Source organism: Centroberyx affinis, unplaced genomic scaffold (genome assembly GCF_046629955.1).
Source record: "Centroberyx affinis isolate AG114_WGS23_722 - 3 ecotype Tasmania unplaced genomic scaffold, CSIRO-AGI_Caff_v1 ptg002014l_1, whole genome shotgun sequence".
Taxonomy (NCBI): domain Eukaryota; kingdom Metazoa; phylum Chordata; class Actinopteri; order Beryciformes; family Berycidae; genus Centroberyx; species Centroberyx affinis.
In genome coordinates this window covers 1-23,573 of record NW_027280356.1, presented here as the reverse complement: position 1 = coordinate 23,573, position 23,573 = coordinate 1, and the positions used below count along the sequence as shown (strand labels likewise).

At 43.0% G+C, this 23,573-nt stretch overlaps 4 protein-coding genes across 4 annotated transcripts; 1 reads left to right on the top strand and 3 right to left on the bottom strand.

Annotated features, from left to right (window-relative positions):
* Positions 1-160: 160 nt before the first annotated feature.
* On the top strand, positions 161-6,440 carry mlst8 (MTOR associated protein, LST8 homolog (S. cerevisiae)). Its single transcript, XM_071530985.1, has 9 exons — positions 161-202; positions 551-692; positions 968-1,019; positions 1,165-1,327; positions 1,452-1,527; positions 1,884-2,036; positions 3,253-3,377; positions 3,912-4,075; positions 4,387-6,440. The coding sequence occupies exons 2-9, from the start codon at positions 564-566 to the stop codon at positions 4,503-4,505; spliced, it is 981 nt and encodes a 326-aa protein (XP_071387086.1). The 5' UTR covers positions 161-202; positions 551-563; the 3' UTR covers positions 4,506-6,440.
* Positions 6,441-6,772: 332 nt separating this feature from the next.
* LOC139653957 (BRICHOS domain-containing protein 5-like) lies at positions 6,773-12,054 on the bottom strand. The gene is made up of 6 exons (XM_071530968.1): positions 12,001-12,054; positions 11,149-11,280; positions 10,834-10,983; positions 10,547-10,654; positions 8,789-8,942; positions 6,773-7,156 (listed from the first exon to the last, which is right to left on the bottom strand). The coding sequence occupies exons 1-6, from the start codon at positions 12,052-12,054 to the stop codon at positions 7,062-7,064; spliced, it is 693 nt and encodes a 230-aa protein (XP_071387069.1). The 3' UTR covers positions 6,773-7,061.
* A 642-nt stretch (positions 12,055-12,696) lies between these two features.
* LOC139653970 (glycerol-3-phosphate phosphatase-like) lies at positions 12,697-16,001 on the bottom strand. The gene is made up of 2 exons (XM_071530987.1): positions 15,181-16,001; positions 12,697-14,349 (listed from the first exon to the last, which is right to left on the bottom strand). The coding sequence occupies exons 1-2, from the start codon at positions 15,773-15,775 to the stop codon at positions 14,024-14,026; spliced, it is 921 nt and encodes a 306-aa protein (XP_071387088.1). The 5' UTR covers positions 15,776-16,001; the 3' UTR covers positions 12,697-14,023.
* Positions 16,002-19,497: 3,496 nt separating this feature from the next.
* On the bottom strand, positions 19,498-23,552 carry LOC139653973 (palmitoyltransferase ZDHHC4-like). Its single transcript, XM_071530990.1, has 4 exons — positions 23,405-23,552; positions 22,425-22,550; positions 20,882-21,126; positions 19,498-20,195 (listed from the first exon to the last, which is right to left on the bottom strand). The coding sequence occupies exons 1-4, from the start codon at positions 23,493-23,495 to the stop codon at positions 19,899-19,901; spliced, it is 759 nt and encodes a 252-aa protein (XP_071387091.1). The 5' UTR covers positions 23,496-23,552; the 3' UTR covers positions 19,498-19,898.
* Positions 23,553-23,573: the final 21 nt, after the last annotated feature.

Below are 23,573 nucleotides of genomic sequence, written 5' to 3'. Positions count from 1 at the left end.
CATTTATAAACAGTTCAATTGTTTATTTATTAGTAGATAACAGTGGACTAAGTGACTGTCCAGATCCTGCTATAATAAAACAAGACAGTAGGTGGCGGCAGCGCACCGTTTACCGAAACGGAACTTTTGAAAACGCATCGCTCTGTTGCAAACGGACACATTACAGGGACGGACGCCACTGGTTTGTCATCAACATCCAAAGGTAATCAAAACCGTTTTTCGTCGGGTTTGCTGTGTTCTTCGATATTCTCGTAAATTATATCATACAGTGCAATATTGTTAAAGTTATGATGTGTTTTGTCACGTTAGCTTGTAAGGTAGAAGCGTTACTTGTGACAGGCCTCCATAATAGCTAGCAAGCTAACTAGCTACGTCTACAGTAGCAAGTTTATCACACAAGTTTATCACTTTTATTCCCACAGTACGCTGTTCAATAACTATATAATAATAAATAATGTCCGTCAGAAAACTACAGCAGCTGACTTTATTCAATTTCATACCTTACATATTGCATGCAGTGACATGTGTGTCTCCATCTGTCTGTTGACAGCAATCAGTCAAGCATGAATGTGAACCAGGGGACGGTGGGCAGCGACCCGGTCATTCTGGCTACGGCTGGATACGATCATACTGTCCGCTTCTGGCAGGCCCACAGCGGGATCTGCACCAGGACGGTCCAGCACCAGGACTCCGTATCCTTACTGTGTTTAACACACACTGTACACCAAGGGCCAGATTGACAAAAACCTTAATAATGGGTACAAAAACCTTTGCAATGTTCAAAGTTAGCACTAAGACTTGTGATAGGTGCAAACCCAGTGGCATAATTCAAAGGAGTTATGTCACTGGTTTTGCACATGCTAAATGTTTTTAGATGTTAATGGGATATAACTTGTTATTGATCTTCTGAAATTAGCACTTAGCCTACATAAACTACATCATTCACTTTCTTAACATATGCCCTCAGCAAGTAAATTCACTTGAAGTCACGCCTGACCGGAGTATGATTGCTGCTGCAGGTTGGCTCACAATTGTTTCTTCCTCCTTTTCCTGCTCCTGCTCCTCATCTACAACATCAGCATCATGCTAGTGACACAGTTGCGGTTGTGAAATTGATCAAAGCTGTTATACCTCATCACTGTAAGTCTTCTCTCTGCATTGCAGGCTACCAGCACATTCGCATGTATGACCTGAACTCCAACAACCCCAACCCGGTGATCAATTACGATGGCGTCAGCAAGAACATCACATCTGTGGGGTTCCATGAAGACGGACGCTGGATGTACACAGGAGGAGAGGACTGCATGGCTCGCATCTGGGACCTGAGGTACAGCATAGCAGCCTCTACAGTACATGACTGTCTGTCCATCTTTTCTCTCTGTGCGTGTTTTGTACACGTTCACTCTGATGCGTTCAACAAACCAATCTTTGACTGCTTCTGCTCCTTCTAGGTCAAGAAATCTGCAGTGTCAGAGGATCTTCCAGGTCAACGCTCCAATCAACTGCGTGTGCCTGCATCCCAACCAGGTGAGACATTAAGCCAATTCACACTATGTCTTGCAGCATTAGGTAAATGAAAAAAAAAACAGTGTTGCTAAGTTTTAAAATCATGTTACTTCACCTCTCCCACCCCCCTTAATCTCATCCCGCCCCCTTCCATGTCTTCCTCCTCTGCTCACTCTAATATGGTCTTGTCTTAAAGAAAACCCTTTCTACCTCTTTCTATTATTTCCTACCATTTCTCTGTCGTACATGATAGGGCCACAGGAATGTTATGTTACATCTGCTGTCAGAGTTTTCGGCTGATTCTAATGTCACAGTCCTTGTAAGTCAGTTTGGTGCCTAAAAATGTAAATAAACTGTTAACGTTTTATCTTTTCCAGGCAGAGCTGATTGTCGGAGACCAGAGTGGAGTGATTCATATCTGGGATCTGAAGACTGACCACAATGAACAGCTGATTCCTGAGCCAGAGGTCTCCATCAACTCAGTCCACATTGACCCAGATGCAAGTTACATGGCAGCGGTCAACAGCTCGGTCAGTACCCAGAGGCCAGGAAGGGGTGTGTCTTAGAGCAGCTTTAGTTCACTTTGTTTGGGCAGGTGAGAACAATGCCATTCAAACTGTGATCGCACCAAATAACCACACTGAGACACCTGAAAATGTCAGTCTCAGTCTTCTTCCAAGCGAACTGCGGTGCAGCTTGTTAGGACTGAGAATTTAATCCAACTACAGGAAACAACCCCGAAACACAAGGTGTTATGGGAATATAAGGAGACAGATGCTGACATCTGATAGCCAGCAGTGCCTCAGGCTTGGAGAGATTAGCGTGACTGAGGGCAAACTGCAGTCTGGACTGACTCATATTCAGCTCTTTCTTCATGTCTTCTTAACTGGTATGAACACCAGAGAAGGTAAATTACAGCAAAGTGCGCAGACAAGTCCATCATGATTAGCTAAAGTTACAGGAACTGGAATTGGATTTGTTTTTGAAAATCTCTAACTTGGCAGGATGACATGTTTCTAAAACTCTGTCTTTTTTTGACAAGGTGAGTTTGTGTGCAATTTGGCACTGTGACCCTAAATGAACCAAATGCAAAAATGGAACAAATTCAACTTTTCGGAAACGGAGCTATAGGTGTGACTGCATCCTTAGGAAATTCTTGATGAAGGAAATGTGCCAGTAGTGGCCAGACCCCACACACTAATGCAAAGCTAATGCCAGTAAAAGTTCAAATGAAAGAGTCACTTCAGTTAAAATGGCTATATATGTAATATAGATATATTTGGTCCTGTAAGAGGTTTTATGTTTCATTGTCTTAATCTAATGGTTCAGAATCGAACAATAGAACACAGTGGGACCTTAGGTCATTTCATCAAGCCAGCTGAGTCAATATTATCATGTTATTGCATTACTTCTGATTGGTGGAGCTTATGACAGCCTTGACGCTCGTGTTACATTACAGCTGCCTACAGGCTCTTGGCACGTGCAAAATGCCACCAATGTGACTTCAGGCCGCAGTTTTGGAACAAACAACAAATGCTGCATTCATTTCTTATACATATCAGTGATCAGCAAACCGCAGTCATGACGCAAGGAAAAGAAGGACAATCAGATTTACTATTTGTAGTATTTCTTTGCACGTGTTGTGTAAACCTGGTGCATGAATTGGGGTCTGCCAATGAATCTCAGTAGTGATAACTTTGTTTAAATGTAATGAATATTACCTGACTGAATCTTGTCTCCTCGCAGGGTAACTGTTATGTGTGGAACCTAGCTGGAGGCATCGGAGATGAGGTGACACAACTCATTCCCAAAACCAAGATTCCTGCACACAAACGCTACTCCCTACGCTGCAAGTTCAGCCCCGATTCCACGTGAGTGTCTTCCTCCTCTCCGTACTATAATTCATCGTCTGACTGTGAATTTTCTAATAGCAAATGATGATAATCAGTGATACATATCAAGAGAAACCATTGAGCACAAACAATCGATTCCAGAGCAACTTGCAAATTTATTAGATTGTCTTGTGAACGTTAATTTATCTCATTAATGGTGAGATTATCCAACGTTTAGCATGCCAGGTTTGACAACATCTGTAATGTGGTGAAAATTCCAATTAATATTATGGATAAGATAATTTGATGATGATCAGGGTTGGAAACTTAACACCAGTCACCCGACAAATGCAGATACATTTTGACTGGCTGGTAGGTTTGTCTATTCAATCAGCTACTTTGGCGAAATGGTATTCTATTTTAAAAGTCTAGTTGGCTAAAATAGTGAAAGTGGCGGCTGAATTTGGAGATCTACTAGCCACTGTTGCTGAAAAACAAAAAGGTTAGTTTCCTGTCATGATGATGATGATGATGATGATGATGATGATGATGATGATGTTGCTTCATCTCCAGCCTGTTGGCCACCTGCTCAGCAGACCAGACCTGTAAGATCTGGCGGACGTCCAACTTCTCGCTGATGACCGAGCTGAGCATCAAGAGCAACAACCCAGGAGAGACCTCTAGAGGCTGGATGTGGGACTGTGCTTTCTCTGGCGACTCCCAGTATATCGTCACCGGTCAGTACATTGTCAATACACCTTCATATGACACATATGACCACACATTTCCTATAGTTAGAGACCCACTGTCATTTCATATTATGATATTTGTTGTGAAGAATAATCTTGAGTGTGATGGCCTTCGTTATCAAGCTACTGTCAGGATCCATCATTTTAAACACCAACCAAAAAGTATGTAATTTTAAAATAGATTCATTCATTCAGTTGCAGATTAAGTGACTTTTAGACAATAGCAGGTGTGATAACTTATGCATGATGAAATTTAACTTTAATTGTAATACATGACTGTGGTTGTTTCTGTCTCCCAGCCTCCTCTGACAACCTGGCTCGTCTGTGGTGTGTGGAGACGGGGGAGATCAAGAGGGAGTACAGTGGCCACCAGAAGGCCGTGGTCTGTCTGGCCTTCAACGACAGCGTGCTCGGCTGAGGAAGAGGAGCAAAGAGAAGAAGAAGAGCAGCAGCAGCAGTGGAATATGGATGGAAAAAAACGATGGACTCTTTGGAGGAGATTGGCTGGTTAGCACAAAAGAAACTGAATTCCCAGAAGGGGCGCGTCCATTGGCGTCAACGGGAATTGTCCCATCTTTTATGTGGGTGATTATCATCTTCAGAAAGTGGAGGCTTGTGTCTGCTTCGGCTTAGCCTCCCTGTGTTGAGACACATTACAGTGAAGCTCAGTTGTTTGTCCCAGGTATCAAACTCTTGTGGTCTTGTCTAGAGATGCACCGATTGCAATTTTCTTGGCCGATTTCCGATTTTTTAAAAGTCTGACCTGCCGATTCTGATTTTGGCCGATTCCGATTTTCTTTCTAAGAACTATAATTGACAGCACACGCAAACATTTTTGTAACTTTTCTTTAATGGAAAATTAAAATTCAATTGTATGTTCATAATAAAACATTGACTATTAATAACTTACATTTTCTCCAAAACTGCACCAGGTTACAGGACCTTCTCTCACTCTCACTCTCACTCAAACAAATCTCAAAATAAAAAAGTGCTCAATAGCGGAGTTTTTACCGTTGTCTTAAATTTGACCGGCACAGAATCGGATATATGAGACTGATCGGCCGGTCACCGGTCATGGCCGATCAGCTGAAAACCGGCCGATTCCGGTCACCGGCCGATCGATCGGTGCATCTCTAGTCTTGTCTCCTCTGAGTTAAATACTCTGCATAGCAAGATGTGTATTCTTAATAGAGAAATCCACCCTTAAACACTTTAACACTGTTATAAAACAGCTATTGGTGATGTATCTTGCATTTCTGGGTAGATTTTGTTGTTTTTATTAATCCTGTGGATAACTGGACAAACATACGTAGATGACATTACATCATGTTAGATATTCCCAGCAGCTACAATGGAGTTTGATAGCAGAAAATGTTTCAGCGATCTAAAACATCAGCGGTAAACGTCAGGTTTTGGTGTCAGTCCCTCAGAATCAAAGGGCGAGGGCTTCTTTCTAGAGCCAATCTGCACCAAGAGACTTTCAGCCATCATACAGGGAGAAATCCATCGTAGAAGAGGAGAGAGACCAATTTCTCCACCGACAGTAGAGACCAGTAAATAGACCAGAATGCAGTGCAACCACAAGACATATTGTGTTTTGAGTAAATGGTGCGACTCCCACTTTTTCTCAGCTGGAAAAACTCGCTCTCTTTCTGCCATTGCTCTCCACCTACATGTATTAAAAGCAACAGGTTCAGGCCCGTTCTCTGGGGTTTGTCGAAATGCATTCTGGAAATGTGGGAAATCACCAACTGAATTAGAAGTAGACGAGGCAGGGTGAAGTGGGTTCACCAAAAAAATGACAACACTTCATCATGAAATAACCTCTGGAATCACAGATTGATGAGACACACATAACAATGTACAAGTATCTTTGGGTGGATTTTTCTTTTAACAACAATGCAGTCGACCTGTAATAATCCCATCACTCTCTTTTATAAACTGCACCACATATGATTAATCAGTCTGTGTCACAGTTTCAGGATGTGTGATGCAGCAGATGCATGGTAGCATTCATTCACTAGTTTGGTTTTTAACTTAGTCACTCTCTGCACACAATGGGAGATGCTTTTCAAATCTCTTTATGGCAACGTCATTTTTAATTTCCCCATCAGTAGTGATGGTGCCACCAAGAGGGATCAGGAAAAGCTTTGCTTTTATACTATATTTATCAAAAGGACCATATTATTCACATCAGCCTTGGGATGCAGCTTGTATGTGCCATGAAATGATTATCTCTTATGTGTGATATATGTATGATTTCTATTCCTAATCAAAGTTAAAAGGTTTAAGGTGATCTCTTTGAATGGTCACATTGTCGATAGAGGACTGTACAGAAAATACCTCCCCAGTAAAGACTTGTGTGCAACACTGTAGTGAAATTTATACAAATCCTCTCTGGCCTTGAGTCTTGGCAGTACCTTCCCCTCTTTCAATCTACTGAAAACAAAACAGCCCAAAATACCCAACAAGACTTTTTTTTTTTTTTATTGGACAGATCAAAACACTCCATCGCAACAGGAACGGTTACACATAATTGCTCTTCAGCAGTGCGGGGTTACAGGAAATACAACAAGAGGTGCATACAAAAAAACAAAAATGGGATCTTTCTTTTATAATCTCTGAAGTGTGCCACCAGAGAGGCTATTACACATGAAGAGAGTGACGATGGGGCTTTGGCGATAACCGTGACAGCCTGTCTCCATCTCTTCTCTCTCGGAAGGAAGGAAGGGAGGAAGGGAGGAAATGTACTAGGAGGGTTGGCTGGTTCGTTGGCTTACTGGCGGCTTTATGGCACAAGGGAAACAGTCAAAGGTGGCTTCTGTTCTGACCCCCCCGAAGGTGTGTTTTTTTGTTTTTTTTTCTAATTTTTTTTAGGGAGCGCTTGGCTTAGCGGGGAGATGAGAAGGACGGCTCTGTTTCCCTGCTGATCTTGGCCGGTGCGGGGTTAGGAGGAGAGAAGAAGAATACCTGTTCACTCGGGTAGGTAGTAGAAACACACAGACACACAGATGTTGCTGGGAAAGCAGATGTCGATGCAGAAGTAGACCAGTCTCTGTTTCCCCGGGCCTGGAGAGAGAGAGAGAGAGAGAGAGAGACACATGGACATGGAGATTACCAGACCATCGTGACTGAGTAAAAAAATCCTTGACAAGATACAGACTCTGTGAACACCGCCTGGCCATAGAAACAGGCTTTCAACTGTCGAGTGAGGCCAATATGTCAAGGATTGCTTTGGATTAATGCAAGCTTTGAGAATAAAAATAAATAAATAAAATGAACAGGCTTTCGTAGGCAGTGCTCCCAAAGAGAGGTGGAGACAGAGCGGCACTTCCTATTGTAATGTAGTAACTGTGAAGAAAGAATGGAAACCGCCCTAAATTCAAAATAGTATGTCGAAATTTTGAAAAACCTTCCCCAAATGAAAAATTACAATATTAGGAGAAAAACCCTAGTGTGCCACACTTTAAAATATGTATTTATCTGTCACAACCTCAGACAGGAAAGACATTAATAATGAAAAACAGATGCATATTGTTTGTCCTTGGATTAATTTGTCTATTGATTTAGTGATCAAATCTGGTTATAATCTGTTATTTGTTGTTTTTGCTTTGGCAGTAAGTACTAATGTATTTCATGCAAGTAAAACACATTTGAATTGAATTGGGAGAGACGGAGTCAGTCACAAAAAGATGTTGCTCACAGAGACATGATTCAAATTTTCTGCATTTACATGTTACATTTACAATTTAAATGTATATAGCTGTCTTATCAAGTCTTATCTAGAGCAGCTTGATCAGTCTGTGATATGCATCCTACTTCAGTATGGTGAGTATCTGCTGTCAGTTAACATGGTCGGAGTTTCAGCCTGTCGAAAGGTCACTGTGAGTCATAGTTTAGGATCAGGTTCCTGCCTAACGTTGCTTCTTTAAAGAGCTGCTAGCCGACTGATTTTAAAAACTACTCTCCCTCAGTCTGTGGCAGCACTAACAAATACATCCATATCTCTCCTGGGATTAATTATGACCATGTGTGTATTCTCAATTTGTAGCATAACACGTTTTTATCCAAATTGCCATATATTACCATGGGTGCCTACAGTTGGAGTGGGTTCCCCAGTGTGAAACAAGCCCTTAACCCTAACAGTGTCTAACCAAAGACAGAGACAAACAGACCACTTTGCGTGCCACAGGACCAACTTGTGTGCTATAATGTGTGAAAATCATCCACACTGTGTGCCTGGGTGTGAAAAATGTGACACCATTTCATTTCCTATCTTTTAAAGTGTCACAAAGCAGAAGCTAAAACCATGCAAAAACCCAAACTAAGGATGGGTATACACTGTGAAATTCCAACTACATTGATCCCGAATTAGATCATCAAACACAAATATACTGCTGTTGTCTTGTGAAAACCTCGTAACTCCAGTTTTTTTCTTTTGGGTTTTCGTGTTTTGGCTGCAATTGAATGATTATATATGCGGCCATCTAAGAGTTGAGGAAATTCTGCCACTCTTGTGCTTATGAAACCACTTCAAAACCAACTGGATGAACTCAAAAATACATGGTGATCAAGCTAAAACCACGTCTGTTTTTATTTTCACCTGACAGTGACAACATTTTTCTCACAGACTGTCACTTGATGTTTATATCAAAGCACTTCACTACAGTCGATGCCCACTGAGAATTTGTCTGCTCTCACCGTCGGCCCTCCTGGTCCAGTGGACGGAGCTGTCCCGGCACAGAGCCTGGAGCGGCTCCTCCAGCGTGGACACATCCACCTGACTTGCTCCCAGCACCCCCAGGAACTCCGTCTGCCTCTGGGTCTCGTTCCCAGACAGCTGGAACTGGCTCTGCTGAGGACAGAGAGAGGGAAGAGACATGTCCGGCCTGTTGGGTATCATCACATCTTGACAGAAATCCACAGAGAGGAGCAGTCTTGTTTTCAGCAGGAGAGAATGGAAACTCCTAAGCAGCGGTGTTATTCAATAAGTGTGAGAAGTCATATTCCAGTCATAATGACGAGATAAAATGACAGCAAATTGGAGTCATAACAGGGAAGATATGATGACCGAGATGACAAGCAGTCAAAATGAAACCGAGATTGCGATTGACCTGAAACTTAAGCTGCTATTAGGCTGATATCTTTTCCTATGAGGTCAGCAAGGTTGCCTATTTGCGCTCTTATTTACCACAAAGGCTGTGTGTAATTGCCCCACTTACACTGGTGATGAGCTCTGATAGTGGACCACTTAAAGTTCTGTTATGCTTGAGTGGGTCATGTAACAATCTGTTTTCCTCTGCTCTAAAAGACCCAAAAAGACTATTGTGCTGACGGGCAAAACCTCACCTCACATCTCCCCTGCACCCATACGGGCCTATCCCACCTCTCAAAGATTAAATGAGCACAATCGACGGCTAGGTTTGAATACTGAGGACTTGTCTCTATGAGATATGTGACACCATGAGAGACAGGACTCTCACGCGTCACAAAAACACTCTGAGACTCTCAACTGTTGCTTTTGTTGTGTGGAAATGGGGTATTGCACAAACAGATGATAAGACAGGGGGAACAGAACTCCCTCTCAGTTTAGCCTCCATGGTCTCACATCACTTCTCCAGTCTCGATTTACCCCATAGCCTTCGCCATTCATCTGCTCATATTGTCAAATCACAATTAAGATTGTAGATCCCACACAAATCATACCCCAGGGTAACTACTCAATTCAGAACCGACTGAGCACTTAAGCCAAGCTTTAAGAGTATGGACATCAATCATCGGACTACAAATTTAGAGATGGCAGAGATTTGGTTGTGTCCTGTCACTGTGCGGTCCAGGTATCTGCCATCGAGCGTGCAGGCCCGTCCCTGACTACCCAACGGATCAGGCTGTACTTTAATCCAACAGAGGAGCCTTAAAAGCTAAAAAGCCCTCAGACAGAGTGTCCATTGTGCGGGCTCCAGGGCTCAGGCTTGCTGCTGTAGCCTCCTGTAAGAAGATCCTGGGCACGGAGAGGGGGCTGGGAGGATCAGATGTGCTGAGGAATTCAGCCATGGAGGAGAGAGAGAGCGGGAGAGAGACTATAGGGCCCTTCAAGGTCCTGTCTGCTTCACTGCTACTACCCCTTCCTTTGTGCGGCGCGGCAGAGGAGTGAGGAAGTCATGCAAAACATATGAAATCCAGCAGGTCGTGGCTGAGTGGAGGCAGTGCTTTGGGGATAAGCTGTGAGTCACACTCAGAAACCACTAATGCCAGTTCACACATTAGTGAGTCTGACAACACAGGGGGTTTTAGAGGAGCCTGGCAAAGCTAAAAGGGCAACCCCGACTTTCTTCTGCTTAATTTGGCCAACTGCATTTTGTTGTTACACTATGTAGTCTCGAATATCCTGCACGCAGGGAGGGAGATCCTATTGTATAACATCACTTCTCACGTGTTGAAATGTCGTTGCGTTATTACCTTGTGTGCTGACTCACGGAGGAGGGAGTGCACGTTTTCATAGTCGGACTTCTCCATCTTACGCAGGAAGCAGCTCTCCTGATCGACAGGCTTGTAACATATCAAACCCTATGAAACACAACAGCAGACATTGAGACTTCTCTCCCAAAATCCACTTGTAGACCTACTAGTTTCTTTCAGCTATTACATCAATCACATTATTTCTGAACTCACTGTAAAGAAACCACATAAGACCTCACGGGGATGTGGAACACCGAAGTACAACAACACAGATGACCTGTACTCACATGTTTGATATCAAAGAGCACGGTGGACGTGTGATTTGCTGGTGAGGTCACAGAAAAGGTCACCAGGTCGTTCTGCTGGTCCACAACCGCCGACTGGTTGATCAGAGTCCCGGTCTGATCTGGAACTGTGATTCGGACAATCTGTAAAGACTACAGCAACAGGGACAGATTTAATGGACGCACTTCAGATGAATGTAATTGATTATGTCGAAAGCTTCTTGATGCAGGACAGATTTCAGATCAGAATATCAGGCGGGGCAGTCGACAGGGTAAATCGGTTGATGTTTAGCGTGCTGGATGAGGCGCGTCTCTCACCTGCGAGCGGAGCGGCGGCAGCCCAAGATGCCCCGTCAAACCGAGGGCAACGATGACCAGGAGCAGAGAGGCTGAGAGGCTGACCCAGAATGCCTTGTGTGGGAACCGGCTGGACACCGCTGGGCCCCCATCCTGACGAGACAGTATCACAGAAGAACCATCGCTCAAACTATGGCGATATATATTTGACATCCTATTGTAGTATGTATACATCAACCTCTACCAGGATAGGAAATTAACACCAGCCACCAGCCAAATTATGGTAAATTTTGACTGTGGCTGCTAGGGATGGGTCGATGTATTGAAATTCAATATGTCGCAATACAAAAATGTGACAATACGTATCGTGGGGAAGAAAAATTTATTGTGATATTAGCTCCACTTTATTCTGCTGTACTAGTAGACAATTTCACAAGCTTTACATCAAAATTAAATTATTTGCACTTTGTAATGACATTTTTAAGTTGTTTACATTCTAGCAAGACAATGTCATCGCTAGAAAGATTTGTCTCAGAAATAAACATAATTCTGCACAGTCAGACTTTGTTGTCGTTGAACTTTTATTTATTACATCGTATCGTGGTTGTATTGAATCGTGAACCCCATATCGCGTATCGACTCATATTGAGAGATAAGCGGATCGTCCCATCCCTAGTGGCGGTAACTCTAACTAACTATCTTTTGGAGGTCCATCTTATACAAATCTAGTTGGCTGGTAAAATAGAGAAAGTGGCTGGTGAATTTTTGGTAGACACTCCGACCTGTAACCAAAAAAATGTAGCTTCCAGCTCCAACTTTCCAGAGTCGATTAGCTGCTGAGCTGTGCAGAGGCATTAAAAGACACTTGCTTACCGTGCATTGCGCTTCCTCCAAACTGTTGTCTGAATGTTTCCAGCACCTCACCATCCTGTGTCCCGTGACGGCTCCTCACTCGGTCTGCTCCCTTCTCACAGCTACCGGCATGGAGCTGTGGTCATGACCAGCACTGACTGAGGCTCTGCAGTACACCTGGCCGGCTCTTCTTTGTCTCTGCGGACCTCAGACCATCCCTCCCTCCTCCTCCTCCTCCTCCACCCCCTCCTCCACCCATGGTCTCTCAGCTTCCCTCCCAAAACAGGCACCCCTTCACACAAAACTTCATCAATCTTGCCAAATTCAATTTGCAAGCTTTTGTGTCCCTGCCATCCCCTCCTACTGTGTCCCTCCCCTGCTTAAGATGGCAGCTGCTCCTCTAACCTTCTACCTGTTTCCACTGCCCCTGCGCCCACACTACTCAAACACACACACACGTGCGCGCACACACACACATACACACGTGACGGCAATTGGCCGGCTAGCCCGACCCGGACAATGGACAAAGGGGTGAGACAGGCGCAGCGTGGACGGCCTCTGTCATCACGGGAGAGGTGATACGAGGTCCTGACTGCTGCTGCGTCCAGCCGCTGACAGACCAAGGTGACTTTAAGACTTGGTGGGAAAAGGTGCTTGTGTTCACTTTAGACGTAACGCCACAGAGAGTAGACTCTGATTTAGTAAAAGTATATGTTTTATTATGATTTCACCAGTGTTTTCAGTGTTTTTGGGTCAAGAGGAATACTGTTGCCAAGGACCAAGGACAGGTTAGGAACAGTGGATGGTAAAAAAAAGAAGATTGCATTGCCCTTTAAAATGTGAATATTCTGTTAGGGATGGGCGATATAACGAAATTCAATACATCGCAATACAAAAATGTGACGATAAGTATCGTGGGGCAGAAAAATGAATCGCAATATTTTATTCTGCAATCACAAATTTGTAATGACAAATTTCATAGGCTCGCCATTGAAATTCTATTATTTGCACTAGCAGCCAATGCCATTGCTAGAAAGATTTGTGGTTCAGAAATAAATATAATTCTGCACAGTCAGACTTTGTTGTCATTGAACTTTTATTTATTATATTGTATTGTGTTTGTATCGAATCGTGAACCCCATATTGCGTATCAAATTTTGTCATGCAATAAGCAGATCGTCCCATCCCTACATTCTGTTAATGGCTGATTCAACAAGGATAACTGACATTACATAGACATAAACAACAAAAAACAAAACCGGGTATCATTGCACCAACCCATGGAGCTGAGTGTAAATACCAGCATTACACGCTGAGGGTTATAAGTAAACTGTATCAGACATAAAGACACACAAGTAAATCCTGTGTAAAGAGCTTGATGCTATATAGCTGACACTATATAGTTATTTCCTGATGAGGTATTGTCAGACCGGTCCAGTGCATCTCATCCCATTTCCCTGCCTGTTATTTACAAATACAGAAATAGAACTGTAAAGCTGAACACATGTATTACCAAATCGTTGACATTTCTTTTGCATGCTCCCCCCAGTGTTTGACTTCATTGCTTAAGGGGGCGATTGCATCACAGACAGGATAAGGGCCTTTTAAGTACACACACCTCCCTCCTTTAACCCTCCTCCTACTAACTCAAACAGTTTTAAAAGCACATTTAATCAATACTGGAAATCATTGTTCTTACATACTGAGGAGCCAATCATTCATACCGTGTCGTAATAAACGGGTTTTAATAGTGATTTAATTAATAAAGTTTTAGTTTTCTAGTCTCTGTTCCACCTTAAACCCAACAGTAAAAGACAAAGTTGATGATAAAACCTGGATAGTCTCTCTTAGAGTTCAGAGTCTTTGTCTCATCAGACAGCCACACCAGTCGGTTAAGAGTCTAGTGCTGCTCGGTTCTGACTCTTAGATGATTTTAATAAAGCTAATCTCTTTTAAAAGACAATGGAAGAGACAATGGACCCTGGCTTGCGATAGGCTAGCCAATCCTCGGGTTTATTTCAACTCGGCTACAGTCTGGATGGATTTATCCCTGCAGAGCTGGAAGCAGGTCGGCGATGCTCTCCACGTAGTAATCCGGCACCATCCCCTGCCTCTCCGCACTGCCGCTCTTCTGGTGGGCCTCGGCGTCCGCCACGGTGCTGACCCCCGTGAGCGTGAGCAGGGTCTTCAGGCCGCAGTTGGAGCCCAGCATGATGTCGGTGTCGAGGCGGTCGCCGACCATCAGGCAGCGGCTGCGGTCCAGGCCGAACCGGGACGCCACGCAGTCGAACATGAAGTGGTTGGGCTTGCCCACCGTCTGAGCCTGGCGCTGGGCCGCCGTCTCCACCGCCCGCAGCAGGCAGCCGGTACCTGGGAGGGGGAGGGGGGTGGGGGGTGGGGGGGGTCAGAAGGTGAGGAGAGCTTCATCAGTATCATCAGTTCATCATCATCATGGCTGTCTGGACCTCTCTTCATCTAGGATCAACACTTTACACTTTAAACCCTGTGCTGGATATTTGCACTGATATAGCACCCGTGTTCAGCTTTAAAATGAATGATTTCACCATTGTTTCTTGACTTGACGAGAACATAACTCAAGAAAGAGGCCTATATGATATCTAATTTTGACCAGTCATGTCTGACCCTAAAATATGCTCTCTTTGAGTCCTTGAATTTCACCAAACAAGACCTTGAAAGTCATTGAGAAGTCTTTGAATTTGATGTGGAAGTGAGTGTGGGAACACTTGTAAATTCTAATCCACTGAATTCAGTACTAAAGTATCTAGAAGTAGGGCTGCAATTAAGGATTATTTTCGTTATGGATTAGTCTATTGATTATTTTTTCAATTAATCCATTAATTGTTTAGTCTATAAAATGTCAAAAAATAATGACAAATGCCCATCACAAGTTATGAGTGCCCAAAGTGATTTTTGATTGCTTATTTATTCTGGCCAGCAGCCAAAAACAACGTATTCGTTTTATAATGATATAAAATGGATGAAAGCAGCAATTGTTTGGTATTTTTGCTTCATTAATGACTAAATTATTTATCGATTATCAAGATTATGATCGGTTACGTTTCTGTAGATCGAATAATCGTTTCAGCACTAGAAGTCCTATTAACTCTGGTGAACAGGTGTTGTACTATGATAATCTGCTTTAAACAACCAACTGTGTGATGGCACACTGTGTGTCCCTACCTGGGACAGCCTTGCCCCCCTCCAGCGGCAGCCTGGTGTCGGTGTTGGTTCCCACAAACAGGCAGCCGGGCTGGGTCAGGTACTGCAGCGCCCTGTTCATCTTCATGTAGCTGAAGTGCTCGTCAAACCCGACCAGCACCGCCTTCACCTCGGGGTCCAGGGGCACGTTGGCCCAGTCGATCTGCCCCCCTGATATGTGGTCCGGTCCCACCCCGGTCTGCTGGATCCCCACCGCCTCCAGCTCCTGCTTCAGCGCGTTGCTCCCTATGAGGTACACCTTCCCGTCCAGCTTGCACACCGTCTTCAGGTACACGGCGGAGCAGTACGCCGTCCCGAACACTTCGTCCTCCGTCACGTTGAATCCCATGCGGGCCATTTTGTCCGCGTACATCTTTCTCGTCTTGGTGCTGTTGTTGGTGACGAAAAACACCTTCTTGCCGTTCTCTTTGAGGAGGTTGATGACCTCGGCGGCCCCCGGGACGGCCTGGTCCCCTCGCCAGATGACCCCGTCGCAGTCAAACAGGACGCTGTCCACGGTGTCCAGCAGCTGTTTGACCAGCGCGCCGCTCAGCCGGGTGCATTTCGATCCAGCCATCCGGGAAGACTCGTACTGTCTGGTTCAAAAATAAATAGCTGCGGTGCTCTCTGGCTCGTGCTGCACTTTTCTTCCGTTACCGAGCAAACTCACGACAATCATAAACAATCCAGTAAACACGCCCTGCTTCAGCTTCGTGGCCAGCAACTGATTCAAGCGGCTAGCGTGGTTTTACACTTGACTAAGTACTGAAATTCAACGAGTAAAAAAAAAAACCTGACCTTCCACCACAGTTGCATCAATTCTACTGATACTTCCGCACCGGCTTAAAGGGACAGCGACACAGAGGGGACAAACAGTGCGTTCACGTGCCGGAGACAAACTCCGACATCCGGGGAACGATTTGGAATTGAAACCGATAATTGTGTATTTTGTGATGATACTGAAACTACTGATCATTTATTTTTCCGATGTATGTATTCTGAAGCTTTATGGCTTGATGTACATGACTGGCTTTACCCAAAGGCTTTTTCAACTTGAAAACTTTTCTCAAAAGGACATTGTTTATGGACTTGTCATGGACAATAGAAAAGATGACTTTCTGGTTAATAACATTCTTATTCTTGGAAAATTTTATATACACAAATCGAATTATATGAAAGTGAAAGCTAAGTTTAGTGTATTTCATTATGAGTTTCTTTCTTACATAAAAGCCCTTAAAGTCATGGAAAATAAAAATGCAATGGAACTTTTTAGTATAATAGAAGAATATGATTTACAAAAAAACCCCTAGCCCTTTAAGTTCTTCATTTTTCTTTTTGTTATACTAATATTATTCAATCTCTTGTCTGTTTTGAATTGTCTTTTTCTGTCTTTTTGGTATGCATCTGATCCTATTGGTATATTGTGAAGATTTCTAAGCCATGATGTTTGTACATGGAAATTGTTCAATAAAAAAAACAAAAAAAAAAAACTCCGGCTCAAACTCAAGCCGGCTGCTAAACCGCGAGCGTTACATAATTTTACAGCAGCAAATAAGTGATTCCAGATCCCGCCCCCCTTTCAGTCGTGACGTGAAAATGAATAAGGGTGAAAAATGATGTGTTTTGGAAAGATAGGGAGAGCTTGAATTTAGTGAAACTGTTTTAAATTTATTGACAATTAACTTAATTTTATTTATTTTTTTCTTTTGTTATCTTGATAGAATCCGAAAGCGCCAAAATGATGCAAAACACCTGAGAGGAAAAATACATTTGAGTGATATTTTGTTGGAAAGTCAAACCCAGAAGACAAACCATGAACCAACATGGAGGCTGCAGCTTAACCAGCTAATAACGAACTTGATTTAAACATATGTTCGTTATGACAGTCTGCATCTGAATACACAAAATGACACAAAACTTTTTAGATTTTCCAGCATGTTGAGAAGGTTAAAGCCCAGCAAGCCAAATTACGTCATGATAACGTTGTGATGAAGTCTTTCAGTGACGCCCAGGACTAGGCCAGATCACAGCCGATATGGGGATGATTTAGACGTCATCACCAGGATGTCATCTCGACGACTTTTTAGTGACCTAAAACAGCCTGTTCTACGGCCGGTTAGGGTCATTAAAAAGTCGTCGAGATGACGTCCTGGTGACAACGTCCTGGAAATGACGTCTAAATCATCCCCATATCGGCTGTGATCTGGCCTAGTCCTGGACATCACTGAAAGACTTCATCACAACGTCATCATGACGTAATCTGCTTGGTGCCTTGCTCCCTTTTACTAATTTGCCTTGCTAGATTAATTTATACATTACTTTAAATCCAGAGCGAGACTGAGGTGGAAAAAGTGCACTATTAACTTTGGCATTTTGCAAAAACTGGCACTGTCTAAAAATACAAGGGCAATAAATATGTGATCACAAATATAGACAACTTTTCTTCTAAAATGCTCATCTACATACTAATGTTTAACTCAGTCATTTTGCAGTACAACAGTAGATTGTGAAAATATATATTTATTAAAATTTGAACATGAATTTAACTTGAACACTTAACACATGGGGTCATGGTGATGGGGTATCTTAAGGTGTATTGTTGGCTGCACTCTTACTATACCCCCCACCACCAGACCTCCCAGGGGCATGTTTCAGATAGTCGCCAACTATGAGGGTGACACTATGGTCAGTCGCCGACCTGTCCCACCGTTTCACCGCTTCTGTAATTGAAAATAATTAACATAGTCAGAACCTCAAAACCTAACTTTTAGCTCAAAATAAAACACCTATCAATAACATTGTTGTAAGTACACGCTATTCTTCCACCTCGGTCTTAGTGGACCCAGCTGAAAGTTAACACTATAATTTAGCTCGAGCGAGCTCAGTCCCACACAGCGGGAGGCAAGGTGGATACTTTCAATGATGTGTAGCTGGCAGCAGCAGGGCTATGAGCCAGCTAACGCTAGCTACGTAGCCTAGTCCTGGACATCACTGAAAGACTACGTAGCCGACGAGCTACGTAGCCTAGTCCTGGACATCACTGAAAGACTACGTAGCCGACGAGCTAAAGGCAGCTTGCTTGCTAACATTGTTAGACATGCGATCGATTTCAGTACAACACAGCTAGCTTGCTAGTCACTAGCCTTGCTAACGCGTTAGCTAGCAAGCTACTTTGATTAAGTACATTACATATACACTTCATTGCCATAGAGTTTTCGCATGATTCAACCGTTAATTTAATTAAAGTAAGGTAACGTTGCTTACTGAAAAGTACTCGCTCGTTTGCTGCAGGCTGGAGAAACTAGTGTTCGTTGTAGCCAGTGTTGCCAGATAGTTTGGCAAAAACCCGCCCAATGTTTTCCAAAAATCGCCAAAAAGCATAAAACCGCCCAAAACGTTACATTTCAATGCTTAAACTACTTCAAGACCTAAACTACCATTTTCCATTTACCATTTTCCAGTGCATTTTTAGCCCAAAAATGCAACCAAAAGCAGTTCAATTGACCCAATCTGGCAACACTCATAGCTTCTTCGCAGAAGATGTGCAAGACGGAGCTACAACTTCAGGATTCCCCCCAAAAATGACATTGTATGATGCTTGCAACAGTGACTGAACAGTGCTTTGTGAATTGGTCACCTACGCAGATATTCTGCTGCAGTGTTATCCTCGCAATTTAAGAATAGGCTTTATGAATTTTTACGCCTCCGCGAAATCAGCTTGTAAATCAAGGCAAATGATGTTTCTGATGTTACACAAGGAACATGACAGTGCTGGTCAGATAGTCAGATTTTGGATAAGAACGCATCAGACTGAAAAATACGTTATTTGACCTCGATTACAACCATTTAGTTATCCTCGTGGAGATTTCAGTGGCAAAGTCTTTTTTCTCTAGGATTTATGTGAGTTGAAATAGGGTGATATTCTGGGCCATATCTGACTAGTCATGATATGACTTGATCTGGCCCCTATTGGGCTCTCACTGATTCGTCCGGGTCCGTCCGTGTTTGCTGGGAGGTTATTATAACGTCATAACTTGGAAAACTGCGAAAACTTTCAACTTCCCAGCTTCATTATCTGACTTTGAATGGTATTCGTGGGAGATTTCCAAGTAGGAAAGTAGTTTTTCCGATATATCCGACAGCATGTGAATGCATCATCAATTACCTCATGGTCCTCATGTGCAATAATAACTTCTTGTATGTAGGTGCAACCGTCCTGTCACACATCAATGACAGAGGGAAGGAAATTAAACTCTAGAAACTGATTAATTAAAAAAATTAATTTATTCAAATCCCCAGCTCCCCATAAAATAGAACATTACCTCATAAAAAAACATATAAAGTACAACACATTCAAGAGCAGTGTTAATGTGTCTAATGCCACAACTGCCTCAACTTGGAAACGTTCAAGTGTTTAATTCGTTGGAACGGCCACATCCAAAACATTTCTTATTTATGAATTTAAAATCATCCATAAACGAACTGCAGCAGACATTTCTCGTGAATATAACTGATAATTTAGATTTTTATTTATTGGACTGCCGACATCAGTGGATAGGACGCGGTGTGTGACACTTCCGCAACAAAATCCCACATGTCCTACTTGTAATCACCTCTAGGAACCTGGTGTGAACTGTTTTCCTGGTTGGTAAATCCATCGGGACTTGAACGCAGCATAATGCAATACAAGCCAGTGTTTTTCAGTTGTCCTTTTTATGAACGGGTCGTGGAGGGAAGAAAATCTCTCGCAGGTTTTGGACGATCCCTCTGCTGTAGTAGTGTCTTCTGGAGCGGTCGGGCGCCGGGCTGCAGAGGTGGTCCGCCGCGGCCGGGCGGCAGTGCCGGCAGACGAAGCCTCGACTCTTGTACCACTCGTTAGACGTCTGGTTGGCCAGCGCCAGGTAGGAGTGGAACAGAGCGTAACCCGCCAGCAGGAAGAAGACGAAGACCAGGAAGCCCAGCATGAAGACGATCCGGGGGAAAGTCAGGAACAGATGCTGTGGGAAGGAGAGGCGGGGGGACAGAGCGAAGACAAACACAACTATTTAAGAGTTAAAAATAAGATAAACTATTGAAAAATATGACTCCTACTCTGACAAAATGATTACTGGCATGAAAGTATGAATCATTAAACATTATTTAAGATAGGAGCTAATAAAAGCCCTTTACAAGAGGCACTGGAGCTGCCATAATCACCATGATATATTAAACATAATCAGTTATGCTAATGAGGCAATTAATTGAGCTAATTAATGCAATAATTAGCAGTCAAAATACTTGTCTTCACATAACATGGGTGGTATTAATAAGAACTCAGTATGTTAAAGCATTAAGGAGTTTTACTGTAGTAGTTTTGAGAAAATCATTTTTTTCCTCAATATGTAAATTTATGAAGCATGGTGATCATCTCTATAGGAGGAAAGTGGGATGGAGTTTCTAATATGTATATTTCTTGCTGTGTATGTGTATCGTCTGTGTCAATAAACAAACAAAAACAAAAACCCTATTCCTATTGCTATTACGATTATCATGATTTGGCGATATGGCCTTCATCAATCAGTTTAACTACCGAAAACTGATTAATGTGTGATATTATAGCCTGAAAAAAAACTATTTATGCTGTCTTGATGATTGCAACATCAGCAGGTAGTTCTCACATTATTACAACAGCATTGAGTCTCACCTGAATGACGAACAGAGGCCCCGCCTGCTGCTGCTGGCCGTGCTCGTCGAGGTAGCTGGCCCTCAGGAGCCCTGAACGCAGCACGGCGTGGAGCAGCATGTCCCCCGTCAGCAGGGCGATGTCCCCCGCCATGGCGCACACGCTGAACAGGTAGAGCAGGAAGTAGCGCGTGTTCAGGGCCCCGATGCAGTTGTTCACCCAGACGCAGTGGTGGTCAAAACGCTGGACGCACCTGTTGCACACTCCTGGAAAACAAGAGTGTGTGTTCAGACAGTCAGCTGAGATATCAAAGGGGCAATGAGTATGAGATTTCTACTGCCCCGTAGGAAAAAAACAACCATAATATATCTGGAGTAAGGGGTGATAGGGTTATTGATCAGTACCAATGACCTAATGATTACATGGCCAGGTGCTGAGATTTCTGGCTTTAAAAACTCACTTTACTCTCGTTTGGATCAAAAATTCATTCATTTCCATTTCAAGACACTCCGATGTCGGACACATTTCTTTCTTTTTACCATTGCTTTTAATTAGCTGGTGGTATTTAGTGTTTTTTTTTCTTTTTCTTCTGTGTATTTAAATTTTATCCTTTGTTGTCCTTTTTACGATTGTTTTATTTCTTTGTTTTTATGCCTTTTTATTCTGTGAAGCACTTTGTAAACAGTCTTGTTAAAACGTGCTATACAAATAAAGATATTATTATTATTATTTCAGCTACAAAGGCTAAAAATTCTTGTTTACATTCCAAAAAAAAATGACAAAGCAGTATCATCATCCAGTATTCACCATGGCGATACATCACCTCTTCACTAGACCTTTCTGTTGGATCTGTGCTCTAATTAGCGAGTCTTGCTCATCTCTAATGCACTATTGTGAAACTGAGACTTTATTGTTTGTGTTAATTACAGACCACTGCTATAATTAAGGAGTGTGGGGGGTGGGGGAGTGTGTGTGTGTGTGTGTGTGTGGGGGGGGGGGGGGTTATTATTGTAGCAAAACACTTGAGAACTTGCATATTTGAATTCACATTCACAGAAAATATTGACACACCTGTGTCCTAAATTTGAATTAACAGACAGGATTTACAAATGTTCAAGTCAATATTTGAATGAATAGAATGGAATAGAGGCTGCAACTTGTAACATCATAGTTGCTCAAATTTCTTTTTCTTCTGTAAAACATTTTTTGAGTACAAGGACAACTCAGTGATTAGGGACGGCCCTACAGTGATTGTGTAACCAATCAGAAGAGCCGTTTTAAAGCAGCATTTTCTTGTTTGTTCCAATCTAAAATCTAAAATCCAATAGTGGAAGACGACTAGGAAAATAGCCGGTGAAACAACTCAGCAAATTGAGATTTTATTGAAATTAAGTGCTGCTTAATTTCAATTAAAATTTAGCTGTGGGAAAATGGATATCCCGGGGTTTTTTAAGGACATGTACAATGTGTTGTAATGGTGTTGAAAGCAATCATGAATGCAATATTAATTTAATTTGGGGACTAGAGCAATTAATAAAACAAACGTATTCAACAATGTACTCACTGCAGTGTTTGGAGCGAGCGGGTTTGAGCAGCTGGCAGGTGGGACAGGAGACTCCGGGGTGAAACATCCTCCGGTCGTACGGATAAATCTGCAGCTGGCCGGCGACCCGCTTCTTCGTCACTGTGCCTGTCGGAGAGAGAGAGGAGAGAGGAGAGAGGAGAGAGGAGAGAGGAGAGAGGAGAGAGGAGAGAGGAGAGAGGAGGAGGAGAGAGGAGAGAGGAGAGAGGAGAGGGGGGTTCAGAGGAAATAATGCCCCGTTAAACTTTATACTAACATGACGCACATACTGTAGGAGTTAAGGACTTCTACACCTCACTCTTACTTATCAGATGAAACGCTCACTGAAACCCACATGAATGTTATTTTTTCATCCGTCAACCCACCTCCGGATCAAGTTAAATAAATTAAATTACCTGAAATTACCCACTACTGCATTAGATTAGATCAAATTTTAATGATCCTTGTGGGGAAATTAGATTGTTGCAGCGGGGGAAAAAAATACAAATCGGATACGGAACAGCACTCAAACAGACTAAATAAAAATATACAATAATGGAAATGGAAAAAAAAGAGTATATGTGTGTTTTGTTGTACTGTGGGTGACCTGGTGTGACGTGTCCGGGGATTACCAGGATCCCCCAGAAAATGATTTTACCTTCCAGATAACCGACTGAAATTACCGGCGTAAATGGGTAAAATCAAATTACGGATCTCCCCTGGTAATACTAATGACGTCCAGAGATGGCTAAAGACTTTAAAGTATAGCCGCACACTCATAACAAATAAGTCTGTGGCATCTGGGTTAGGGTAAGAGTTTGGGTTAGGATGTCAGCTGATGAACGCAGACTTCCCTTCTAAATGTCAAGGTGTACAAGTCTTACACTAATACAAGTCAGGCATTTCCCTGGCCTTTCTCATGTCATTTAATCTTACATCCCATTGCTAAGGAGCATGTGTGACAGTTAAAACCAGTTAAAAACCTGGATCTCTCTTGATGCAGAGGTAGAAGAAGAGGGACTTGACGGCCAGCAGGACGTAAGGCACAGACAGGCTGGTCAGAGTGGTGTCCATCTCCCTGCAGAAGCCGAACACCTCGTAGGTGAACTCTGCGTACACAGCGCCCTCCAGCAGGATGTGCAGGTAGATGAA

Excerpts from the sequence above, each read along its gene's own strand:
- mlst8 (XM_071530985.1), top strand. The coding sequence starts at position 564 with ATGAATGTGAACCAGGGGACGGTGGGCAGCGACCCGGTCATTCTGGCT. Across the intron at positions 1,328-1,451 it reads GCTCGCATCTGGGACCTGAG|GTCAAGAAATCTGCAGTGTC; the intron begins GTACAGCATAGC and ends TGCTCCTTCTAG. Across the intron at positions 2,037-3,252 it reads TGGCAGCGGTCAACAGCTCG|GGTAACTGTTATGTGTGGAA; the intron begins GTCAGTACCCAG and ends GTCTCCTCGCAG.
- LOC139653957 (XM_071530968.1), bottom strand. The coding sequence starts at position 12,054 with ATGGTGAGGTGCTGGAAACATTCAGACAACAGTTTGGAGGAAGCGCAA. Across the intron at positions 11,281-12,000 it reads TGGAGGAAGCGCAATGCACG|GATGGGGGCCCAGCGGTGTC; the intron begins GTAAGCAAGTGT and ends CTGTCTCGTCAG. Across the intron at positions 7,157-8,788 it reads CTGGACCAGGAGGGCCGACG|GCCCGGGGAAACAGAGACTG; the intron begins GTGAGAGCAGAC and ends CTCTCTCTCCAG.
- LOC139653973 (XM_071530990.1), bottom strand. The coding sequence starts at position 23,495 with ATGGACACCACTCTGACCAGCCTGTCTGTGCCTTACGTCCTGCTGGCC. Across the intron at positions 22,551-23,404 it reads CTGCATCAAGAGAGATCCAG|GCACAGTGACGAAGAAGCGG; the intron begins GTTTTTAACTGG and ends TCTCTCCGACAG. Across the intron at positions 21,127-22,424 it reads CGCTCGCTCCAAACACTGCA|GAGTGTGCAACAGGTGCGTC; the intron begins GTGAGTACATTG and ends CTTGTTTTCCAG.
- LOC139653970 (XM_071530987.1), bottom strand. The coding sequence starts at position 15,775 with ATGGCTGGATCGAAATGCACCCGGCTGAGCGGCGCGCTGGTCAAACAG. Across the intron at positions 14,350-15,180 it reads GGGGGGCAAGGCTGTCCCAG|GTACCGGCTGCCTGCTGCGG; the intron begins GTAGGGACACAC and ends TCCCCCTCCCAG.